General features: G+C 39.1%; 1 protein-coding gene across 3 annotated transcripts in view; it reads left to right on the top strand.

Annotated features, from left to right (window-relative positions):
• Window positions 1–24,883, top strand: part of MYO3A (myosin IIIA) — a 121,696-nt gene that overhangs the window by 26,243 nt on the left and 70,570 nt on the right. For all 3 annotated transcript variants that reach the window (XM_086614536.1, XM_086614535.1, XM_086614534.1), the window contains exons 3-8: window positions 2,767–2,871; window positions 3,651–3,750; window positions 20,096–20,172; window positions 21,438–21,583; window positions 23,270–23,335; window positions 23,739–23,894. In XM_086614536.1, coding sequence (XP_086470662.1) covers window positions 2,767–2,871; window positions 3,651–3,750; window positions 20,096–20,172; window positions 21,438–21,583; window positions 23,270–23,335; window positions 23,739–23,894 — 650 coding nt within the window. The remainder of the gene's footprint in view (window positions 1–2,766; window positions 2,872–3,650; window positions 3,751–20,095; window positions 20,173–21,437; window positions 21,584–23,269; window positions 23,336–23,738; window positions 23,895–24,883) is intronic.

Raw genomic sequence — 24,883 nt, 5'->3', positions numbered from 1 at the left:
GGCCTGTAGAAAAATAGAACAAGATTAATACTAACCTGTGTCGTTGTTGTTGTCATCGTTTCCCCCCTCCCTGCCTCACGCAGCTCAGAGCACACACATAGAGTGTCTACCATAATCTCCTTTTCCAATTGTAGTTTGTATTCTAATAATCCCTTTTCCCCCTTATAGCTGCTTGCATTCTAATACCTAGCCTTTTTTCTCCTCTTCCTCCTGTTATAGTGCTCAGGGAAGTACAAATTATCTGATATAGGTAAAAGTACAGGTCTTTGAGACAGAAGTAGAAAAAGGAAAGTTGCCCTGTGCATGCAAGAACCTGTGTCTATGAGATCCTCAGCTGAACTCTGACTAAGCAGCTGCCCTGCCTGGGGAGTCAGTGGAGGATTTCCATGGTGGTGTGGGTGACTTCTGCTTTTTACTTCAAGACCTGCTCAGCTGACGTTTTACATACCCAAGCTCAGTTACAGTTTAGTCTAAAATAATCATAGTTTTAGTATCTTACTTTACATGTTACTTTAGATAAGCTTTATCTTATAATACAAATATTTGTCTCATAGTAGAGACTTATATCTTATAAGAGAAGTAGAAAAATTAGTTAAAACAACATGCTTAAGAAAGTAAAAATTAACATTGCTGACCTGGGCAGATAAATTCAGTCTTGGCTTTACTGCCTAGATATTGAAGGTGGTGATTTCTGAGGTATTGTTTCTTCCTTTTCTCATCTACCAAAAGAATGTATTCCTTTCTGGGTTAGTTTTCTTTACCTTGAACAGAAAGGCTAACAGATATCTAGCTCTGTAACGAAAACAGAAGAAGATCCATCTATAAGTAGTGAAATTTTAATACTAGATAATAAAGAAAAATAGTTTGAAGAATATCATATGCGTAATTTATTTCACAATTGGTTTGGCACTTGTCAAACAGTTTTAGTGCCCTGAAATGCAAGTGCGTTAAATTAACCAGAATTGTCATAATCCATTCAGTTTGACTAAACATGTCAGTGATGTGGCAAAATTAAAACAATCGTGACCATGGAAGGATAATGTCAGTGTGAAAAAAAAAAGTAACTAGAAAAAGTCAATCGAGAAGGCAGACCAGCATGGCTAAAGACAGTGAATTAAATCTTGCTTGGGAATCTGACCCTGATCCAGGAAGGTGCTTAGTCTCATCATTTAAGCATATGAATTCTTCCCTCTCTGAGCATACATATTGTCCCACTGAAGTATGGATTCAATCTTGAGTTCCAAGATTGTTGCTGTAGGGCTCAGCATCTATCAGACCAGAGTCTTCATTGACCTGATGCGGGACACATCTTGCAACAAGACATATATTGAATAGTATTTGTGTAGGTGTTCATGTTCAATGCAACCCAGGGGTTCCAAAGGTAGTCAGAAAATTATTCTTATGTTTAGATACAAAGGGATGTAAAATGTTTTATACTGTAAGATGCAAGTCTTTTTGTAATTGCAGCACAGAAAAAATGCAGAGGTGTAGAAGAACAGATTAAAAAAATAGTTTACAAAAGTATCTGATGCCTGGAATTCTGCAGTTGAAAGATTTTATTGATAAACTATGCCCTCAGTTTGAATAGACTTCAAAATCTGTAGTCAAAAGGAATTACTGTTTTGTGCTACATTGGTAAAATGTCTTATGTGGGTGGTTATTTTCATATGAAAAGCTACTGGATGATGCAGTATAAAACTTCCAATTTGTTTCACTGTTTTACTGGAAGCAGCTGCTCCTTTACAAGGGCAATGGCTCTTCAATCAATGAGTATTGTTAGGTGCATTGTGACTAGTTTAAGGGCTTAAGTACCGATTTCATCTTTGTGGGTACGTAGCTGCTACAGACTTAGTCATGAAAGTTACCTCATTGCTTCTTCCTGCAGAAAAATTGTAAGTGATAAAAATGAACATATGAATATTGCAGGTCTAAACTGATCTGCTGGTAATGCATGCTCACTAATCTTTTTAGAGAGCAATGCCAAACCTCTGCTTCCTGTGTATAATCGACAGGACAGGGTTTGCGGGAGTCTAACTGGACCTTAGGCAGGAGAAAGGATTGTCCAGAGTAAATTGCTGCTCTGCATCTTGAACAAGAAGCTGACAGGGTTGATGCTACAAGGGCTATAATTAGTCTTACACCTGTGGCCCATCATGTTTCAGTGGGAGATGAGACCTTTCTTTCCACAGTGCTTTCGTCATCTCCCGTGGTGCCCATCCCTTGTGTATAATATCCTTCTACACTAAGAATTGAGTGCTGCTTGGCAAAGAGGGCAGCTTTCCCCTTGGAAGGTTTTCTTGTTGGGGGAATTTCTCTGCTGCCTGTCTTCTGATGCCTTAAATCCATTTTATGTTGTATGTAGCTTTTGTACGTGAGAATTGATGCTGTAATAATCTGCATTGCTGGTGAGTTGCGCATGATGACTATAAGAAGCAATTCACGTGCCCCACAGAACATGTTTCACAGCAAATTTATTGCATTATAAGCTACGTCTGTTTCAGTGAAAAGCAATCATGTGTATAGAAAAACAAAGAGATAGACTGCTGTATTTGTGTTAGGCAAGAAGAATTAAATGCATAAAGTAGTGGAAAAAAAATTGGCAAAAGCGCTGTGTGTTTGTATAAATGGTAGACAAAGACAAATTTGTGTTTTGCCAGTTTAATAGGAGCTCATTTGGCTACAGATATGAAAACTACTGAAAACTAAAACCACGTGGACACTCCAACACTTCTTAATTCCTTTTTATATTCCCCTGATGTTTTGCAGCTGTGCAACGGTGGATCTGTGACTGATCTTGTGAAAGGATTTCTGAAGAGAGGTGAAAGGATGAATGAACTTATAATTGCTTACATTTTACACGAAGCTCTGATGGTAAGATAAGCTCTCAGTGAAAAGACAGTCAATATTCAGCTCATACTTTTTTCTTTAAATGAACGAAGATCATGTCCCCGCTAACACGGCTCCCTATGTTATGTTAGAGCAGTGTTTAATGAAATCAAGGTAATGTGTAATTCAGACGGTTCTTTTTGAACAAGCAGGGTAAAGAAACAATTAATCTGTTTGTTTCATTATGAAGGGAATGAAAATTGATTTCTGACCATTGATTCCTTTGTTTAGTAAATACTGTTCTGCATCAAAATCACTTTTCTTTTCAGAAATAGCAGAAGTACACCCAAAATACTGTTCAACTTATGTCTGGATCTAAAATATTTTTATAGCAAAATGATAAACAGATCTAGCGAATTCAAACACTACTACATTAATATATTTTTTTGTGAATCAGGATTAAGTGTTTTTATTTTTCGTTTTCTTTTAACCAGAATTTGACTTTCTGCAGTGGAATTTAGGCCTTTGCAATTTTCTTTGAGTTTATACTCTAAAGATGTAATATATAATGTGTATTTTTAATGATTTTGTCTGTTTTTATCTTCAAATTTCTATTTAACACAAAGTGGAGCAATTGAAAAATATCAACTAATGGTGTATCAAGTGTTTTTCCAGTAAGAATAACATCTCTATGGTTTTGATTTTTTTAAAAAAAATCTGTTTTAAGTTTTTTCATACTTTTCTGCTACCTTTTTGTTTCTGCAAATGTAATACAGAGAACAGAGCTGTTAGTAAAAAGTTGATGTTTACATCTCGCCTTCCAGGGACTTCAGCATTTGCATGAAAACAAAACTATCCACCGTGATATTAAGGGAAATAATATACTTTTGACCACTGAAGGAGGAGTCAAGCTTGTGGATTTTGGTATGTTATGTTTACTTATATATGCAACCAGTGTTGTACATCTGAAGCATGGAAAATAAAATAGAGGAAACAAGTTAGAAAAGATGAATTATATTAACCTTTTATTAAGATTTTGAATATTTCATTAAAAGTTACTTTTTAACGTGATAGAAATAAAATATTTACAGACTCATGCTTTTGTAACTTTTGGTTTTCCAGCCATTTCGCTAATGCCGTTTAGATGGCATGGCTAACAAGTAGAAGTTATAATGTAGTGTGAGTTCCAAATGCTTTGGGGCAGACACAGTAAGTGAAGTGGCAAAGTGAGTTAATAGGGTTCAACAAAAGGTTGGTGTTAGTTCCTCCAGGACCGTATGCTGGTTCAGTGAAATTAGGAGCTGATAGGCAAAAGCTTCCTCTTCTATGTGAGAGGACATAAAACTTAGTAGATATTGTGAAGAATGAGAGCTCCACCTCAGTCACATATACGCATTAGTTTGATTTGAAACAAAACAAGAGATACTACCTGAAGGCAATAGAGAGGGAGATATTATATAGGTAATCCCCACTTTCCAAAGTCTGGGAAGACTAGCAGATTACTTTTGGCAAGTCTAAACCTAAGACGTGGCATTAAATGAAAAGGGTCTGTTAGGCCTAAAGTGATTCTTAAATGCTGTCATCTGGTTTTACCACCAGAAGGCAAGAGCAGCGACACAGGTAAGTGGATGTAACCTGTTATTTATCAGCCATACCACAGTGATTTGCCCAGTCAACATGGGTTTATGAAAGGCAGGCCTTGCCAATCAAACCTGATCACCTTCTATGACAGGGTGACCCGCCTGGTTGACGAGGGAAGGGCTGTGGATGTAGTTTTCCTGGACCTCAGTGAAGCCTTTGATACAGTTTCTCATAGTGTTCTGGTTGAGAAACTGATAACTGCTGGCCTGGATAGGCACACCCTCCTTTGGGTTAAAAACTGGCTGGATGGCCGGGCCCAAAGAGTGGTGGTAAATGGGGCTAAATCCGGCTGGAGGCCGGTCACCAGTGGGGTTCCCCAGGGCTCAGTGCTGGGTCCAGTTCTGTTTAACATCTTTATCAACGACCTGGATGAGGGGATTGAATGTACCCTCAGTAAATTTGCGGACGACACCAAGCTGGGAGGCTGTGTCGATCTGCTCGAGGGTAGGGAGGCCCTTCAGAGGGATTTGAACAGACTGGATCGTTGGGCTGAGGCCAATGGCATGAGCTTTAATAAGGCCAAGTGCAGAGTCCTTCACTTGGGGTATAAAAACCCCAAGCATCGCTATAGGCTCGGGGAAGAGTGGCTGGAGAGCTGCCTGGCGGAGAAGGACCTGGGGGTCTTGGTTGACTACCGGCTTGATATGAGCCAGCAGTGTGCCCAGGTGGCCAAAAAGGCCAATGGGATACTGGCGTGTATCAAGAATAGTGTGACCAGCAGGAACAGGGAAGTGATCCTGCCCCTGTACTCGGCACTGGTGAGGCCGCACCTGGAATATTGTGTCCAGTTTTGGGCCCCTCGCTTTAAGAGAGATATTGAGCTCCTGGAGCGAGTCCAAAGAAGGGCGACTAAACTGGTCAAGGGGCTGGAAAATAAAACTTATGAGGAGCGGCTGAGGGAGTTGGGGCTGTTTAGCCTGGAGAAGAGGAGGCTGAGGGGAGACCTGATTACAGCCTACAAATACTTGAGAAAAGATGGTGGGAAGGTAGGGAAAGGGCTCTTTACGTTAGTGATGGGTGATAGAACAAGAGGAAATGGGTATAAGCTTAGTCAGGGGAGGTTCAGGTTGGATGTTAGAAAGAATTTCTTCTCTGAAAGGGTTGTCAGCCACTGGAATCGGCTGCCCAGGGAGGTGGTTGAGTCCCCATCCCTGGATGTGTTTAAGAAAAGGGTGGATGATCTACTTGAGGATATGGTTTAATGGGGATTAGGGATGGTTGGACTGGATGATCTCTAAGGTCTTTTCCAACCTAGAAATCTATGAATCTATGAAAAGTGTATTGACAGTTGTTTTATTTAAGAGGGGTATAAAAATTTGCAATGGTTGTTATTATGAACTATTATCCTCTGGTGGCACACTGTCTTCTAATGTTTAAATTCAGTTTATTGGTCACTACTCACAGCATAGCAGCCAATTGTTAATATCATGATTCCATTCTACAGATGGAAAATCTGAAGTTTTCCTTTACCCTCCTATTTTGTTAATGGGACTTATTCAATTGATACATAACAATTGTTTAAACTAATCGTGGGATTTTAAATGCCATTAGTGTAGTGTCTTCCCTCCAGTAGATTATATTTATGCAACTCTGATTGCTTCACGCACAAAAAGCCCCCAACTATTAGAGTCGCTAATTCTTCTGAAAATTCATGTGTTTATATTCATTATTTTATTCCTTAGATAAAATCTTCAGTTGAAAAGCCTTTAGACTTCCTAAATTATCTGCCATACACTTAACCTGTATTTTCTGATAGTCTGGAAGTTTAATGTGAGGCAAAATCAATATTTTTGCCAACAGGTTTTTAATGCATTGTGGATACTAATTTTTTTAAGGTGCTGAAGGCAATTAGAGCTGTGGAGGATCAATGCTTCTGAAAATTAATTCACTTATGCAGATGTCAAAACATACAAGCTATAGAGACGAGGACTTGAATTCTTTATTCCCCAGTTACTGCTATCTACTGCTAAGGCTGTAATTGAAAAATAATCTTAAAATCTTGTGGGAAGAATTGTGATGCCAAGGCACAGATGAGAACATGCACAAGAAACAAACGTACATACACGCACATTTATGCGGGCTGAAGATGGTCTTATAATATCTGCAGTCCTTCCTCTCAAAGGAATATAGGAACTGCACCTTAACGTAGGAATAGATAGCAATTTTATCTTCCCCCCTCCCGTTTTTCTCCCGCAAAACCAATCTGAAGCCAATAATGAGTAGTTTCAAATGGGAAAAATTTATACAGTCTTCACAAAAGCATCATAGAAGACATACTATTCACCCTTCAGGCTGATGTTTGAGATATTCAGCTGGGATTTGGGAGATTTGTGTCTTCTACTTAAGAGGATTTAAACCTACATTAATGAGATTCCAAGAGTGTTTTTTTAGCCAGGAATGTGAGTTGATCAAAATCTCTCATGTTGACACTGCTACAGACTGTTTGTACATAAACATTGATTGGATCGACACGCTGGAAGGGAGGGATGCCATCCAGAGGGACCTCGACAGGCTGGAGAGGTGGGCCCGTGTCAACCTCATGAAGTTCAACCAGGCCAAATGCAAGGTCCTACATCTGGGTCGTGGCAATCCCAGGCACAAATACAGACTGGGTGGTGAATGGATCGAGAGCAGCCCTGAGGAGAAGGACTTGGCAGTACTGGTGGACGAGAAGCTCAATATGAGCCGGCAATGTGCTCTTGCGGCCCAGAAGGCCAACCGCGTCCTGGGCTGCATCAAGAGGAGCGTGGCCAGCAGGTCGAGGGAGGTGATTCTCCCCCTCTACTCTGCCCTCGTGAGACCTCACTTGGAGTATTGCGTCCAGTTCTGGAGTCCCCAACATAAGAAGGACATGGACCAGTTGGAGAGGGTCCAGAGGAGGGCCACGAAGATGATAAGAGGGCTGGAGCACCTTTCCTATGAGGACAGGCTGAAAGAGTTGGGGCTGTTCAGCCTGGAGAAGAGGAGGCTCCGGGGTGACCTTATAGCGATCTTCCAGTACCTCAAGGGGGCCTACAGGAAAGATGGGGAGAGGCTGTTCAGGAGGGCCAGTTGTGATAGGACAAGGGGTAATGGTTTTAAAATAGAGGGAGGTAGATTCAGGTTGGATATTAGGAAAAAATTTTTTACCATGAGAGTTGTAGAACACTGGAACAGGTTGCCCAGAGAGGTGGTGGATGCTCCATCCCTGGAGACGTTCAAGGCCAGGTTGGACGAGGCCCTGAGCAACCTGATCTAGTTGGAGATATCCCTGTTCCTTGCAGGGGGGTTGGACTAGATGACCTTTGAAGGTCCCTTCCAGCCCTAACCATTCTATGATTCTATGATTCTATCAGGGACTGAAACTCGTAGCCATGTTTTTACTATATAAGCCTGTGAATCTGCAGGCTACAGAATGAGATAGACACATGGGCACAATCTCCTTTTCTCCCAGTAAATACTCAGTGGAAGCAAAACTTTTTTTAGTTTGAACCAATCATTACATGGGGCCAAACAAACAAAACCAACCCAAATAATCACATAGCCCTTTCTAGCATGCATACCGCTTTTCTGTTGTGGAGAGGGGAGCAGAGACAGTGGATCAAGGACTCCCTCAACCACTGAACGCACTTGACAGAGGAAGGAAGCCCTTACTAATATAATTTTGTCTGCACCTGTCTCCTACATGCTGGTTGATGATGGGATGTTCCTGAAGAACCCTTTGCTCTCCTCCCCTGATACTCTTTGTGGTAGTTTTCATTTAAACAGGTGCGTAAAACCTGTATCTGAAAGATGGAGTTGTGAAGTGCCTGATGGAGCACAGTACTAGAAAAGGACCTGTTCTCAGTCTGCATGTGTTTGTGGTCATACAATTTGAACTTGTTTTTTTGTTGTTTTTTTTTTTTTTTAAGTACAGTTAGGAACTTTTTAAGAGTCATAAGTGAAAAAAAACAGTTAACCTTCAGTGCATTAAATCACCTTTGAGAGTGGCTTTTCTTTCCTTTGTTCTTTTTGTACTCTGAACTTGGTGTATAGTGTACCACCACTGTGAGTTCTTTCTTGCACAGCAGTACTGACTTTCCAGAAGCTTCATTTTGTGACACAATTTATACACATTGCCTTATGATTGTTGTGTCATAGGCATTTATGTGTACTGTGACCATGGTTTCTGAACACTATACAGTCTGTAATGGGTGACCTTCACAACACTCTTACGAGGAAGTACGTTGCTATAATTTCCAGTTAATAGATGAGAATCTGAAACTTTGAGAGACTGAGTTGCTTCAGGTGACACAGAAAGTCTGTGGAAAAATTTTCCCAAAATCCAGGCTGACAGTACGAACTGTTTGGCTTTCATAGAGGTATTGATAGTTAAAGAGATGAGAAAGACTTGAAAAGAATACCATGGTAGTGCCTCGCCCAGGTTGCTTTGAAGAGTCCAATTTTTACTTTCCTTTAAAATTCTGCTGTAATATTGCTTAATCACCCCAGTAATATTCTTGTATTTAAGAAACACCCAGTCCCAGTTGATAGATTAATGATCAAATCAAGTAAATGAGTTTATAGCATTTCCACACCCATGCTTCTAGAGCTCAATTGCTTATCAAGGAGCTGCTAGATGGAAGTTTTAGTTTAAACTGTCCAAGCCACAAGCATTTTGAAATACTGTTACCGGGGAAGTGTCCTCTCTCCTCACATCCTCATATCCATCCAATATGATAATTTAGATCAGCAAGAGATAAACAAAATAATTTTTTTCCCCTACAGATACTGGATAGAAGCCAAGGAGGTCTACTCTAAGCACATTCCATGATCACAGATTCGGTACCTGAATTCATTAACTTCTCGATACATTACAAAGTCCATATTTTCCTTGTAAGAGAAGGTGATTGACTGAAGGCAGTTTCTCTACCTGAACATTTGTGGGAATTAGCTGTTAAGCTCTTCTGGTGGTGGAAAACCTTTGGGGAGGGATGTTAGACCTGAGAATTGCAACAATTATACTTCAAGTGAGTAGCATCCTCTATCACATCGATACACATAATAAATAGCTGCACTATATTCAAGTGTAGCTGCTATGTTTTCATAGGATAGGAAACCTATAGGATAGAGATTTGATAGAAAATTATACATTTACATTAAAGTAAATGCCCTGCAGCACTTTAAAGGGTGACAGCTATAGAATATATTGTACAAAATAGAGTTGGAGGCAAGCAAGGTGTGAACCAAATTCCCTTTTATAAGTATTCATAGTAACACTTATTAGTGTTCTGGGAAGAAAATCTTTTATATCTGTTTCTCTAATTTCTGGTTGTATGCAATGGATTGATGTTAAAGAGCAGATCTTGAAATAAATTTTAGCCACTAAAGTTGCAGAAAAGCACCTAATAAAATTTTCAGAAACTTCTACCATTGAAATCTAAATTAATTTAATACTAGATACCTTTTGAAAGTCTTGTGACAAATTTATCTGCAGCTTTTACTGTCTAAATATCTTTCAATGTCTGATCTTGTTTCGTCAGTTAAAAACTGACCTGAAGTCACTTGCACACATAACACACTTCATCTGTAATAAAAATTTGTATATTCATCTGCATCTTACAATGTGTAACCAATTTCGTAGGGAGCTGAGTGTATAATATCTGCTTATGCTGACAAATACTTGCTTCTTTGAATAGTCCCTCTCAATTCAATGTTTTCCTGAAATCAGGATGCTGCACAAGGCCTTTCTTGTGTTAAGTAATGTTAGTCTTAGACACAATTCCTGTTCGAAAATTCCAAGATGTCAAATAATGTGCTCTTCCAAAATAGGAGAGAAGAAACTTAGCTGTATTATTATTGTTATTATTTTAACTTTGGTCTGAAAAAGTCCAAGTGACATTTCATTTTGAAAGATTTGACATGTTTCTGAAATCCCCTGCTATTGCAATGAGTCTGGGAGCTTGAAAGCTGGACCTTTTCAGGCTATTTGTTTTTGAAAGAAGAGCATCCTAGAGGACACAACTCCTTATCAGTAAACTAGACAGGTTGCTGACATGTGGAGAGTCATGGAGGAAAGAACCATTTTTCCACAAATTTTGAAACATCTACAGTCATGTGGCAAGTGATTTCTTTTCTCTAAAAAGAGGAGAGTGTAATGCTGATGGAAAATTCCTCTTCAGCTATGTTTTTGAGAGTTGACCTTGTAGGCTGATAGTCTTGAACAAGAGCACAGGTAGCTTATACTTCTCTGGGACTACTGAAGCCTGCTGTCACAGACTAGAAATATCTCAGGATGAGCAGCTGTTGCCTTGGAAATGTCTAGAAAAAATGGAAGTATAAATCCTACTCCACCACTTAAGCAAATAGGCAAATGCATAGTTTTCTAGCAGCACTGTTCCTTGCTGAAGGCCATGTCCTCCTATGCGTCAAATGAAAATATACTTTCATACCACATGTAATTAGACTGTTGATGTTATTACTATGAAAGGTCATTGGAAAAAAAAAAAAGTCGGACATCTAGTTGGATATTAGAAAGATTCACATTCCCGTAATGAAAATAAAATGTTGGAGGACTCATTAAATCTTTGGAATTCAAGCCTAGTTCTAACTACAAGAGATCTCGTGATTCCCCCAATTTGCCTAGTACTGTCACTGTGGGAAAGGGGATCTTGTAAAGGATTGGCACTGTGCATTTTCTGTTTCTTCTTAAGCATTTCAATAATGGTATCTAAAACTCTTCATCATTAGGGCCTCTGGATAAGCAATACATAGGAAAGATCTAAGGTTTTTTATAGGTAAAGCAGGTTCCAGTAGAAGACATGGAAAGAAGGTAATGCAGTCTCACTGCAGCTGGCAAATGGTGGAAAATTACAAGCTGTTCTGCATGCAGTTAATAGAACAATGACTTCAAGGGTTCCTTTAGTACTGTGAGTAAAGAGATTGCATAATTAAAACATGTACTGTAACATTAATGGAATATATAGTGAAAGTAAGGTGATTTGTGTACTTCAAACATGCTTGGTTTGCATTTTTCTGCTTTTATTTCAAATATTAGAAGTGTTGGATTTAGAAGTTGTGTGTGAGTATTGTCTTTGCATTCCAAATTCAGTTTCAGATATCATACTTTGCATGCAGTTAGCACAGTTTTATCGTGGATGTACAGTAGCCTGACTCAACTAGAGATTTCACCTGAGTATGACTCATTGGGGGAAAAATGGGTTGGAGGAGGGAGTACTGTATTGCTTTAGTTAGACGTGCTGAAAACTGACATTACCTTGTTTAATACTTGAACTATTTCTTCCATGTGGTTTGGAAACTGCAGGTAGACAGAGGTCAGCTTTTGTGTTTGGAATGCAATAGGGTTATTATTTTGTTATGGAAAGAATGATCATTCTTCTTTTAAAGATATTTGAAGTCATCCAAAGTTAAGAGCCAAGGAAATCTTAACACTGGCATTTCTGGATGGCCGCCGTATTATTCCAAATTGCAGTTTGGTGAAACAAGCCAATTGTAAGACATTCTTTTTGGTAGTGTATTTTTATATCAACTCTGATTTTACTTTAAAATGCATCCATAATTTCATTTAGGTAATGCTAACCGAATGTATTAAGTTCATTTCATAATTCAGTTGAGTTCTTAAATTAAATTTCTTGGACATTTTCTCACTAGAAAGAGTGCGTAGTAATTCTGCCAACATTCACTGTTGTGACTCAGTAGTGGTGTGCTACTTCTTCCTTACATATTATGGAATCTTAGTAATGCTTTACCACTCTTAGCGATTGGTAACAATTGATCAATATAAGTTAGACTGCGTAGGTATTTCCATTACATTTTATTGCATTATATTCTTCATATATATTACATATATTATATATTCATTATATTCTGATACAGAAATACAGACCAAAATATTTAAAATTCTTTGACTATACTAAACAGGTTGAGTTTTTTAAGTGTAGATGAGCCAGAAGCCGCTATAACAACAAAGCAAGAGTAGTAATATCAGTTACACTGTACAGTATGTCCAAAATAATAGGGACAATCTCAAAGTAATTAATGAGTCCATGGTAAGACTCCATCTTAATAGTTCCATCTGCTTAATTGCTCACTGCTCTTGGTTTTCTGATGCATGAAAGGAGCTCTCTGCTGGTCTTGTGAGGAAGGCATCTGAAATCTTGGGTCAGAGGTTGGGGAGGGAACTACAGCACTGAGCTTCATCCTTTCATTGTGACACCTTTCCAACTCTTGTGTTCCTTTGCTGTGACAGTGCTATGGCTGCTCCCTACCACTAACAGGCTTGATAGGTGCGGTTTGTTGGCTGATCACAGATCAGTGTAGCAAGCCTTACGTGGCACATGGCATTGCAGAGGGAGAGGAGGTGCATTGCAGATGCACCCAGTACAGGTTGGGCTGTGATGGATTGTGAGTCTAGAGCCACTGTGCACTCAGTGGATAGGTTGAGAAGTCAGTTATGAGTGATCCAAGTTTGAGTATTGGGGCATATTGGGGAAGGACATTTTAATCTCTGTCCCTTTTAATATATATCACGGTTTCCAGCCTCGCATGTCCTGCCGACATTGGAGAGATCAGGATAACCTTGAGTAGTTTTCCAAACTTTTGTAGATTACTTATTCTGCAGTAGTCAGAATATCCTATTGTGTCTCTTTCTTCTTGCCCTTCATTAGTTATAAACACTGTCTGAATCATTCTGCAAAAATGAAACAATTAGTAAAAATAATTTAATTTGAAAGTATTCAAAAATAGAATAATTTTCTTTCTGCCCTTAGCTTACTTTAAGCAATGAATCATAGCAAGATTTGTATTTGCCTTAGTCATTCTAGCATGAATCCATAATAAAGCTGTCTGCTTCACTGATTCAGATCAAAACCAGACTATTATTGTGTTGTCATTTCTGCATACCATATAGCATGACATTCACATGTTACTTCTAAAAAGCATTTGTTAGAGGACTACAGCAGAAGCCAATAAAAGTAAAAGACTTTGAAGAAAGCTTTCTTCGTGAGCAGCTTGTCAGACTGCCTTGAACCCAATCAAAGTAATAATTCCAAATTTTTCAAACCAAGGTTAGCAGGGATTAGATGGATTGCATTGACTTGAGCTGTAGAGCATTTTCTTTGCTGAATGTTTAATTCATTGTTGAAGGCTTAGTCCTTAAAAACTTACTTTATGGGCCGTGTGTGAATGAAAACCTTTGTGCTATCCAGTAACAAAAAAAAGAAATCATGTGGCCAAATACGGTATCCAGGATAAGCTGTTCACTTGGTCTTTCAAATATTTTCTTCTCCTAATTCACATAAAGATGTCACTGATGGCTTAAACATTAGAGAAGCGTGACACAGAAAGCTGGTGTCATATGCCAGAGAGACATGAAGCAAAAAACCAGCCCTTTCTGGCTAGCAAAGACTTCCTCTTGGTTTTCTCATGGGTCACAAAATAGTTGTCTCTTAAGGTTATTAGAAACCCTCTCATCTCACCTGTGTATACTAAAACCTGTTCAATTTTACCTGAAAGTTGACCCCAATGACTCATTTGTACTGAAGTATTCCAGTCCTTAGATATTTTAAATATTCTTTCCCATCAGCATAGGTGTTGCCAGTAACCCAGATAATCTTAACAGGAAAACCATGTCATATAACAAGGAGAAAAATCTCCAGGTTTTTCCCAGTCATACAGGAGAAGAAAAATCCTTTTTTTGGGTCTCCAAAGTGGCGGTCAGTTTGAAATCTAATGTGTAAAGAAGGCAGCATCTAAGGAGGAGTACTTTCCTCACCAGCATACTGCACCAGATTGTGTGTAGATAGACAAATCCTTGAGGCTCCAGGGAAGACTAGTTTCCCTATCTAAACACCTCTGGCCAATTGTGCATCAAGAAAACAAATGTTCCTGTGCATCCCTTTCAGGAAACCAGCTGAAGCCCAGAAGCCTGAGATTTGATTAAAATTGTTGGCCTTGTGCCACACTGAACTGTCAGGAGCATGTGGAGGGCAGCCTGTGGTCGCCTGCTCTACTGAGGGCCATGGAGAAAGGGTGCAGTCGGAATCGTAGACTAAGGGAAGCTAGAGTACACCACCACACCATCCTGCCCAATCTCCTGTAATACAAAAGTTCTCAAATTTCTTGAAGAAATAAGCTATAGTAAAACTTTTTGTTTAAAAAATATTATATATCTTACGGATTTAGTGAACATTCTGCTTTTTTTAGGTTGCTGTTTGCTGTTTTATTATTGGTATGTGCCTTGTAGTGATTCTGTATCTGATTTAAGATATTCATTTTGTTCCTTATATGTCTAAAAAGGCCTTTGTCTTTAATCCTCATGATGACTTTACTGCGAAAGCCACTGGACTTTGACTCCTTTAGTTTTCCATTTTTATCACCTCTGTTGTTTATTTTACAGCATAGATTCACTGAGTTTTATCCCCCTTTTACTCCATGCCTTTTAGTTTTATGTTAAACATAGCGGATTTTTCATCTCCCAGGCAGTTCTAGATGCTAAGTTTTTTATCTTTCTGGAGTTGTAAAGGGCCATTTGGTTAGCTTTTGGATATGCCCTATTTCAGTTAAAGACTTGCATCTACAGTGTGTGTTTCCTTAGTGTTTGGGAAACTAGTTTTCCAGTGGCCATTGTCTTGGCAGTCTGTTTCATAATTAAAACACTATGTGCATTAAGACAATACATAAAGACAGGGGATGTGGTGACAAAGGACGTGGAAAAAGCTGAGGTACTCAGGTATTCCTCTTTGCCATGGTCTTTACTTGTAAGACTGGCCTTCAGGAATCCCAGGTCCCTGAGACCAGTGGAGAAGTCTGGAGAAAGGAAAACTTACCCTCGGTAGAGGAAGCCCATCTTAGGAAGCATTTAAACAAACTGGGCATACACACGTCCGTGGGACCTGATGGGGTGTACCCAGGAATGCTGAGGGAGCTTGGCAGTTTCATTGCAAGTCAGCTTTTGATAATCTACAAAAGGTCTTGGAGATTGGGGGAGGTTCCTGAGGATTGTAAGAAAGTTCTTGTCACTCCTATCTTCAAGAAGGGCAAGAAGCAGAATTTGGTGAACTACAGGCTGGTCAGCCCCACTTTGAGCCCTGGAAAAGTGATGGAACAAATAATCCTGGAAATCATTTCCAAACACATGAAGGACAAGGTGGTGATTGGGAGTAGGCAGCATGGATTTATGAAAAGGAAATCATGCTTTATCGTAAAATAACATAACACCTTTCAATATAAAATGCCGCTGAACATTGTAGTATTTTGGCTCCTCATTTCAACTTTGTTTCCTATTTATTTCCGTCATATTGGTCAGAACTTGATTTTGGTTCTAGATTTAATTTGAGCACTGGTCATGTAGCAGAAGTTCTCAGGCATGCTTTTCTATCAACAGCTCACCCAAGGAAACGATATTGCCTCTGTGCTGTTTTCATTTAAAAGTTCGGTTTTGAGGTCAGTTGATAGCTATGAGGAATTCTGAATACTGACGTTTCAAAAAGGTTCTGAAATATCTCTTGTGAAGTCGTCGAACCAACCACTTGTGTCCTTTCAGCCCGTTAGTAACATTTTCTATTAAATATCTTTATGTTTCCTATCCATACTAAGTAATTAAATCTGGGAAAAGCTCTCTAATCTCCCTTTACAGTCTTAGTGGGGATGCCACCATACTTGCAATACGGTTACATGGCTTACGCTCCTGGTGCGTTGTGACATTTGCCATTTGGACTATCAAAATTGCTTTGTGTTAATCTTGTTCTTTCGCTGTTGCCTGTCATTAGGGAGTATGCAGGAATTAGGTGGGGGAGGGGTTTAGCATTGTGTATGCATTTCAGCTGTCTGAAATTATCTGTCTGAAATTATCCTGCCTGGATTTGTGCCATTACACAAATACAACCTGAAAGAAGGAAACAAAGAAAGGAGACAGTGTCAAAGATAACAGCAATTACAGAGGAGTTGAGTTACAACCCCACCATTGTTGCGTAGGAAGTAGCTACCTCTCTGTCTGTATCTTGACAGGAATAGCGGCTTCTTCTCAAAGTGAAAAGCCTTAAACCATTAGGACTTGTTGCCTCCAGATCTAGTAAAACGGTGAGGTTGAGCGAATTGTGAAAGACTGCCTTCTCACCATCGGGCAGAGAGGCAAGGAAGGAGAGGCCTCTTTTTGCAGCAGACAGCATGGAACAGGGATGCCAAAACATATCTGCCAGTGAGCTTAAGGGGAATGCAGTGTAAGATGCTGTTGCTGTTTTACATCTGTTTTTCTAGGAGATTAAAAGAATGTTGGTAAATAATTCAAAGCATCTCAGCCTGCAAGGTTAACAGTGTGAGCAGTTTTTGGTCCAGAGACTAGCTTGAGGAATGATCAAGTTGCAGGTTCTTAATCAAAAGAAGGTCACAGAGAGGTTGCTTTGGTAGGGAAATGGGCACTTAAGGCACAATTGAAAAAGGGTTATGGAAGAGGTACAGAGGCAGCTAGAGTGTAAGCCCTTTGTGGTAGGGTCTGTGTTTTTGTGTATGAGCACAGTGGCTGGTGTGTTGGGAATGCGGTCTCCTTGCTGCGTGCCAAATGTGAATTCAGTAGAATTAGCTAGGGCTTGCCGTTCCCCTGTTAAGCATCAACCAGTAAAACATGCATGCTTCTTTCACAGAACGTAATCATAAAATGATATGGTACAGCCTCCCAGTTTAGATCAGAACAGTGTCTGCTCAGACTGGGTGCTACTATGAGACAAATCTTTCCTCGTAATAGGGAGCTTGTTTCTGCAATGTTTTTCCTTTATTGAGCGATAAGGTCCTAAGTAGTTGGCTTTACTTTCAATATTATTCCAGTATGCCAATTTATGCAATGAAAAGCTTGAATAATGCTCATGGTGTAAGTCTGCTAATTTCCACTTTTTATTAGTGAACTAATGCCTGAAAAAAGAGAAGAAAAAAAAAATCCTTTTTCCAACTACACGCACAATATTTTCTTTTGGGTATGGTTCTGCATTGGTATTATTAATGCACTTATTTGTTAAGCTCTTCACTTTCATAAAATTTACAATTTGTGTGTAGTAAACCACCATTTTATGACAGGGTTTTAGATGTTCTTAGGAGAATATTTGATTGATTTTGCAACAAAGCAGTCGTAAAGGGGCAGGAGGAGGAGGAGCAAGATGTTTTTGTTAGAAAATGTGGAAGTTAAAAAAAGCTGGCCAGCTATATGCTTGACTGGTTACTGAAATGATGGAAGAAATGTTACTAAGTGTGGAATTACATCATCTTTCCCCTATACGCAGAAAAGGCCCAAGGAAATATCATTTGTTATAAGACCTACGTTCCATAATCTGAAATGCCACTTTAGCGCTGAGAGCAAAACAATAAAAAAACAACCAAACAAAAAGCACACAAAAAAACCCAAGAGCCTAAAGAAAGTAATGGTGAACAATTCAAATTAAATCAGCTTTTTACTGAAGTAAAAAAAGGGGGAGGAGGAAAAAATACTTCTGTTTATTCAATAATTACAGTTCACGGAGAAAAAAAAACAGCAATGCATAGACAGAGAATATTATGCACATTAACGTTCCTTTTGTATTTTGTTCCTTATCTCTACGGAAATTTATGATTATTTGTAAAATCTGACACTGGAATCATAGAAATGTAGTTAGTGCCTTTTTTTGCCTGCAAGTCTGAAACCAGTTTCCTCATCCAAGACTGCAAAAAATAGCTTAGCACAGGGAACTCCCACAACACACCGGAAGGGAGAGGGGAGAGTAGCCGCCTCTCCCTGCACAACGGGGGGTCACGTAATGATGTCCATGTGCATCACTGCAACGCCGGCAGGCCTATGGGGATGTGTGCTTACTCCTCGCTTTCCGAATGACGCATTTTGCTGAGGGCTTAGAACCAGCTCCAGGCTCCATGAGCCGGAAGCTGGACCTTGGACAACAACTTGAGGTAGCAAAAACAAAGCCCCTGCTTAGCTGAGCTGAAGCAGGATTGATGGACTTTGTGCTAAGACTCACATTGTGCTGCTTTCCATGGTGCAAACACTGCGTGTTGGACTTTCTGCAGGCACAGCGTGAGAGATTCAACTTTCTCAGGCCTGGAGTAGACTGAATGTAAATTTAATGGCAAAAGTAGACTTTTGTCACAAAAGCAATGGTTATGTTGTCTCAAAAGAACAGGCGGCATCTTCCTTGCTGCCTTATTTTCTGCAGTTATACACATTGCTGTGACGGGCAAATGCAGATATTTTGTGAATCAGAGCTGAACATATAGCTTTAGAGTGAAAAAACAGATCAAGCCCTCTATAGTTTCTTGACCAGCACTAAAAAACCCCAAAACAATCAAATTCTATCCAGACAGAGGTTTAGTTACTATTTCCACTGGGCAGTTCATGTGAATTGCTCCTGTTATGAACCATCTGCAGGCTTTTCAGGAAGAAAAGGTCAAGCATGTTCAAACCAGACGGTACAGAGTTGAAACTGACCAGTGGTGCTCACTGGAGCTCCATGTATTTCAGAATAATGAAATGGCATTCAACGAATGAAACTGAGTCTTTTTACTTTTTTTAAGAGAAAGCAGATGAAGGTATGAAAGCCAAGTAAGTGAGCTTCAGTGTCAGTCAGACTGAGGTTGGAACAAGAACAGAACATAGCACTTTTCTTGCCATCTGTGATATCAGCGCTTCAGAATATGCCTCTAGTGGACCTCATAGTTGGCTATAACTTATAAATCCATAATTATTCAGGACTTGCTAGTGGAGGGGCTGTTTTTCTCCATGTGCAGACCTCACAGTTGATTGTGACTCATAAATCCATAATAGTTCAGGGCATGCTAGCTGAGGGGCTGTTTTTCTCCATGTGTTGTACTCTTGCCTTTGCACACACTAGAGATGTTTCCAACCAATACACCCTTGTTTTCTAAGGAGGGAAATTGGTGGCAGGCTGATCAGAAGTGTGCTGCAGCCCGCTCAATTCCTAATATTTCAGTGTCTTTTAATTTAAAACCATAAGGAATCTTTAGACTTCATAGTTCACTTTTCAGTTCTTAGCCTGAAATAGTTAATTCCTTAAACTACAGCTCATGTTACAAAGCTGATTTGCAGGCATTTGATGTTGCTTTGAGCATGGAGAGACTTCTGCTTTTGTAAGAATTTTTGAGGTTTCACTGTTTTGTTGTTTCTTTTTTATGGCAGAGCAGCTAAGAGATTAGGATAACTATCTTTTATAGTGTTCAACCTGAAATGTATAAATAATGAAACAGAGGTCTAGTGTCAGTACTGAGCATTAAAAGAAAAAAAAGAATCCTTGGCAAGTACAGTACTTTTTTTTTTTTTCCACCTAAAGTGCTTTATGACTCTCCTAAAACAGGATGTAGAAAAACTGTACTTAGCTGGTTAAAATATATGGAGTCAGATTACTAAGGAAACATTCATTTGGGACTAAATGCTGGTCCTGCTGAGGTCACTGGAAACAAAGGATGCGGAAAACCTCAGCTGAAGTGCTGAGTACCTTTAAGGACTGTACCTCTCTTTCCAGAGAACTGGAAAGATGTATTTGAGCTTCGCCTGCAGAGGAAGTTGTAGCATGACAGGACAGAGACGGCACCATTCCGAAGGGCTGTCTTGGATGGAAATAGCTGTTGCTCTGGTTATAGCTTCCCTTCGTTCTTCCAGGTGTGTCTGCTCAGCTGACCAGCACTCGTCTCCGTCGGAACACTTCCGTGGGCACCCCGTTCTGGATGGCTCCAGAGGTTAGATTCATGTTTCAAAACATTTTGTCAGTGGTATTCAAGCTGCCACGTTCTGCATTTCTGCTCTTTCTTTGTCTTTCTTCTTGACTACTGGACCTTTCACCAAATGAAATAGCAATGTCCTTTAAAAAAGTATTTTAAACCTTTTTTCTTATATGTTTCCAAGGATTAAGTTAAAATGGGGTTTATTTTTGAAATTGCAAGTTAGAGCCAGAGAGCAAGACGTTGAATTGCTTACTAAAATGTTAAAGAGGAGAGAGTACTACCATTGATCCTTTCCAGCCTTCTAAGCTCTGAAACTATAGGTATCTCATCTGCCCATGGATGGAAGGAGCCCAGGGTGGTACTGTGATACATTATAGCTTTTATTTTTGATTTCTACAACTGGAAAGTTTTTAATACTATTTATCCATAGCTGATAGCAAGAAATGGAATAGATTATTATGAATAAATAGGATGTACTGTGTATCTTTGGAGATTTTTCTGGCCTGAAATTGAAGCATATAAAGATACATTTTAAGCTGAGGCAGGAAAAATATTTCATTATAAAAAAGCCTATGTACTTACACTGTTTGTGCGCAAAGACATGCATGTGCATCTATTTATAGCACATGAAACTACTCTGTTCATACACATATATTTTTATAAGCATACTCTGTTTATACACATTGGTCTAGATCTGTAGCTAATGGGATATGCATTGGTTTAGACCTGCAGTTAATGAGAAGAAAAATTCTAGATTCATCAGCATTGTGAGTGAGCTGCAATGTATATGAAATTAAATATGTTTGCTGTAATCCAGTGGCAAACACATTGTCGAGAAATTAGCTTGATCTTGAAATTGGCTGATTTGGCTGAATAAGGACTCAATAACTTCTGCTTTCCTGCTTATTTCACTTCGTAGACAGAGCAGTATAGCTCTGTTAGTTATTTTGCAGGAGTAATCCACAGAAGAGAGATTTACAATTCTGGAGTTTCCTTCTACTTCCTTCAGCCATGGAATGCAGTTTACTACCTTCAGCTGGATTTCCACTCTTTTGTCAGATCAGGGAACATCTGATCAGAGAACTTGGTGTTATGGACACCTGCTTTCTCTAGTTTAAGCATTGCTTTTTTTCAGCAACAGGATGAATGCGCTAAATCTGCGCAAGTCTGTTTATTTCACTGAGTATCTCCATACTGTAAGAGATTCTTCCACTGTGGGTGTACTCTTAAATTCAGACATTTGAGTATCCAATGACCATCTCAGTCTTTCACTCCAACAGGTGATTGCCTGTGAGCAGCAGCTAGATAGCTCCTATGATGCCAGGTGTGACGCATGGTCACTGGGTATTACTGCAATAGAGTTGGGAGATGGAGATCCACCCCTTGCTGATTTGCACCCTATGAGGGCACTCTTCAAAATACCAAGGTAATCTGTTGATGTGTTTATTCCTTGCCGGGTTAGACTGAACTTCTTCCTTAACTGTTGCGTTCTTCAAACTTAGACTGTGTAAGTATGTGGAGTTTCTTTGTATTATTTATACTAGGAGGAGATCAGAAATGCTTTGTCCAGCTCTATTTTCTGCAGGCTCTGCTTCAACCATGTGCGCACATTGAGAAGTTCAGAGCTGACTGTGGCTACATTTAAGAAAAAAACATAAGGCCTTCTCCTGAGCAGACAGCTGCCCAATATACATGAGCGCAGGACTCAGCTGAGTCCCATATACTCTGTTGCAAAGAATGACTTATGATAGAAATACAGAGTCTGTGTATGCCACTGTGGTGAACAGGCCCCATACCTGTCCTCAAGAGGTATTTAATGTCCTTTGGAAAAACATATTGTTCCACCACTCACATACATTTAGGCTGCCACTTTTCATTAGCTTGTGCTGCTCTTGGCAGTTCCAGCGTTGCTGTCCTCAGGCAGTGCAAATAGCAACTTCTTTGGTGTTTCCTTTGAAGCTGGAGAGAAAAGTACCCAAAGTGCCACTTACAGCGTTTCAAAGAACATCAGTCTCAAAGTCTGTAGGGGATGATCATACAGCAGTTTGTGGATTTCACTCTTAACAGTTGGAGCAGTAGCACAATGGTTGAGACCTTATAGTATACATGAGTGCTTCAACTCCTTTTCAGCTGAGTCACACAAATTAGTTTAAATTACCTTCAGGTTTAAGAAATCTTTACTGACTTGGCACTGAAGCAGAGCATAAATACTCTTCTCACCTTTACTTGCTATGGGAAAAGCAGTTACAAATTGCTGTGGTCAGTCATTTCAGCTAGGCCTTCAAAAAACACCTGGCTTATACCCTTACAAGTACTGGGCACCTTTCTGCCCTGGAGTAAATATAGGATCAATACCCTTTCACTTCATTAACTAAAATCTGAAGGTGCTAGAGTAAACATTAAGCAGCACTTAAATAAAAGCAGTTATGATGATTGATTGAAAATAGACAGAAAAGTCACCTCGTCTATAGGTCATTCCTTTTGTCTTCATGACTATACTCAGAGAAAATGGCACCTCTGTTTGAATGGAAGACGACTGTTAATTTGAACTAAACTAACACCTAGAATAAACAGCTCTAACAACAGAAAAGAAAGTAGTAGTATTTATTTACAATAGATCTGTATTTAGTCCTTCACTTAACTTCTGATTATCTTCTGATGAATGAGAAGTAGTTAGTAAAGAGCTGGTTCCTTCTGACACTTTGTTCTGCAAGTTGATTAATTCAGTCCTTCTGGGAAAACTTAAAATAGAATTTCTTTTAAAAAATTCTCTTAAGAAAGTGTATTGTTTCAGGCTTGAAAAGAAAAACTTGCCATTACAAGTGAATAGTGATTAATGGATTGTTTCATTTCCGTTTATTGATTTGATTGAAAAAAATTGTAGTGCTTCTTAGCTGCGCTTGGTAGATCATCTCCATGCTATTTCTCCTTGTTAGTTATGTAAAGCAGGAGAACCAATGAGGCATTGTATTATCTACCCATGCTCCTTTTACCAGTGAAAATCAATATCTTTTTTCTGTGGCCTTCTAAAACTCATTACTCAGCCTGCCGTCACACATTGCTTTTGTCAAGTGAGTAGCTTATTAACTTATCTTCACACTGACCTTTGCAGGAATCCTCCTCCAACACTACAGCAGCCTGAACTGTGGTCACCTGAATTCAATGACTTCATTAACAAGTGAGTAACAACTGACACCACTGTAGCTGAATATGGAACATGTGTAAATGTCGTGTAAAATATATTCTCTGTGGAAATCTGTTGCTACTAATACTTTTCCTTGAAAACCTGGTTTGTAAATCCAGTTTGACTTCCAAGAGAGGCTCCAGATTTAAAACATGAAATAACATTTTAATGCACTTGACATTTCTTTTTTTCTTAATTTAAAAATTACTTAATTTTAAAATGCTGTAATTTAACTTCTTGGACTTCTCAATTTTGTGAAATCTTGGCAATTTGCGGTAGAGACCTGTTGTGATTAAGATGAATGTGTTTATTATGGAGATATGAATGAACTACAGGCAAGCATTTCAAAACTTAAAAGCAATCCCTCAATGATCATATGCTTTTTCTGCCAGCACAGGTGCTTGACTAAAGATTATGAGAAGCGTCCAACAGTATCTAGTCTTTTGCAGCATGATTTTATTAAGCAAATTGAAGGAAAAGAAAACGTGCTACAAAGGCAACTCATGGAATTTATTGATGTTCATCAACAAATGGGAGTCACTGAAAAGGCAAGGTAAAAGTAGCTAAAAAGTAGACCAGTTGGGACTATTTTGATACTTTCAGTGTTTCAGAATGGCTAGCGCTCAGAGAGGGAGTTACCTCTCATAGCTCTAGCTTGCCAGAAAGTAGAGAACTTAATCTTTGGGGTCCCCTATAGAGCCAAGAGAAAGAGGGGCATTGTGATTCACACGTAGGATGAAAGAGTCCTTAGACATGCCTCCCCTTTCTCCTGTGACTCAAGATGCAGACTAGGATCCCAGGTTTCAGAAAGGTAAGGCAAGGTGAAAATAATGTTTGGCATTTTCTTACATTTGCGTGTCAGCTAATGTTTAGTTTAAGCAAGTATGCTAGAAGTAACTAGTTAGATTCCTGTAAGAATTGGATGCTACCAACTGAAAGAAGTGACAGTGGTACCAGACCTTGTTTTGCAAACTGCAAATCTTATGCCTTATTGAATAGATACTTTCTTTATTCCACTAGTATTTAGTAATATCAGTTCTGCATAAATCGGTTAGCACCTGATGGCTTTCAATTAAAACAACTGAAAATGGCTTGGCTCAATTTTACAATTAAAAAAAAAAAAAACACCTAGGACACTGAGGTAATGATCAGATGTGAAATGTAGTAGAAGATTAGTATTCATGTGAAATGTAGTAGAAGATTAGTATTCATGTACTTACTGGTGCAGCTTCTCCTGTGCATCAAAGTAACGGATGACAATTTTTTTTTTTTTGATAAAACATAAAATTTAGAAGACATTTTGGCATTATCATCTGTATGGAAAAAGTTTACTACAATCTGCCACATTTCCTTTCACGCATATTTATAGTAACAATGTATACAGCAGTCTTCAGTTCTGATCTTGGAGAATTTTCTATTTACCGTGTGGATGTGGAATGAGTAGTAGTTTCTCTTTTCTCACATGTCAGTAAAAAACTATGCAGTTGGCTTATATTTAAGCCTCAAACTGGATTTATATGTTCTGTATGGTACAGACTTGAC

This window comes from Tauraco erythrolophus, chromosome 7 (assembly GCF_009769465.1).
Source record: "Tauraco erythrolophus isolate bTauEry1 chromosome 7, bTauEry1.pri, whole genome shotgun sequence".
NCBI lineage: Eukaryota > Metazoa > Chordata > Aves > Musophagiformes > Musophagidae > Tauraco > Tauraco erythrolophus.
This window is presented reverse-complemented; position numbering and strand designations above follow the sequence as displayed.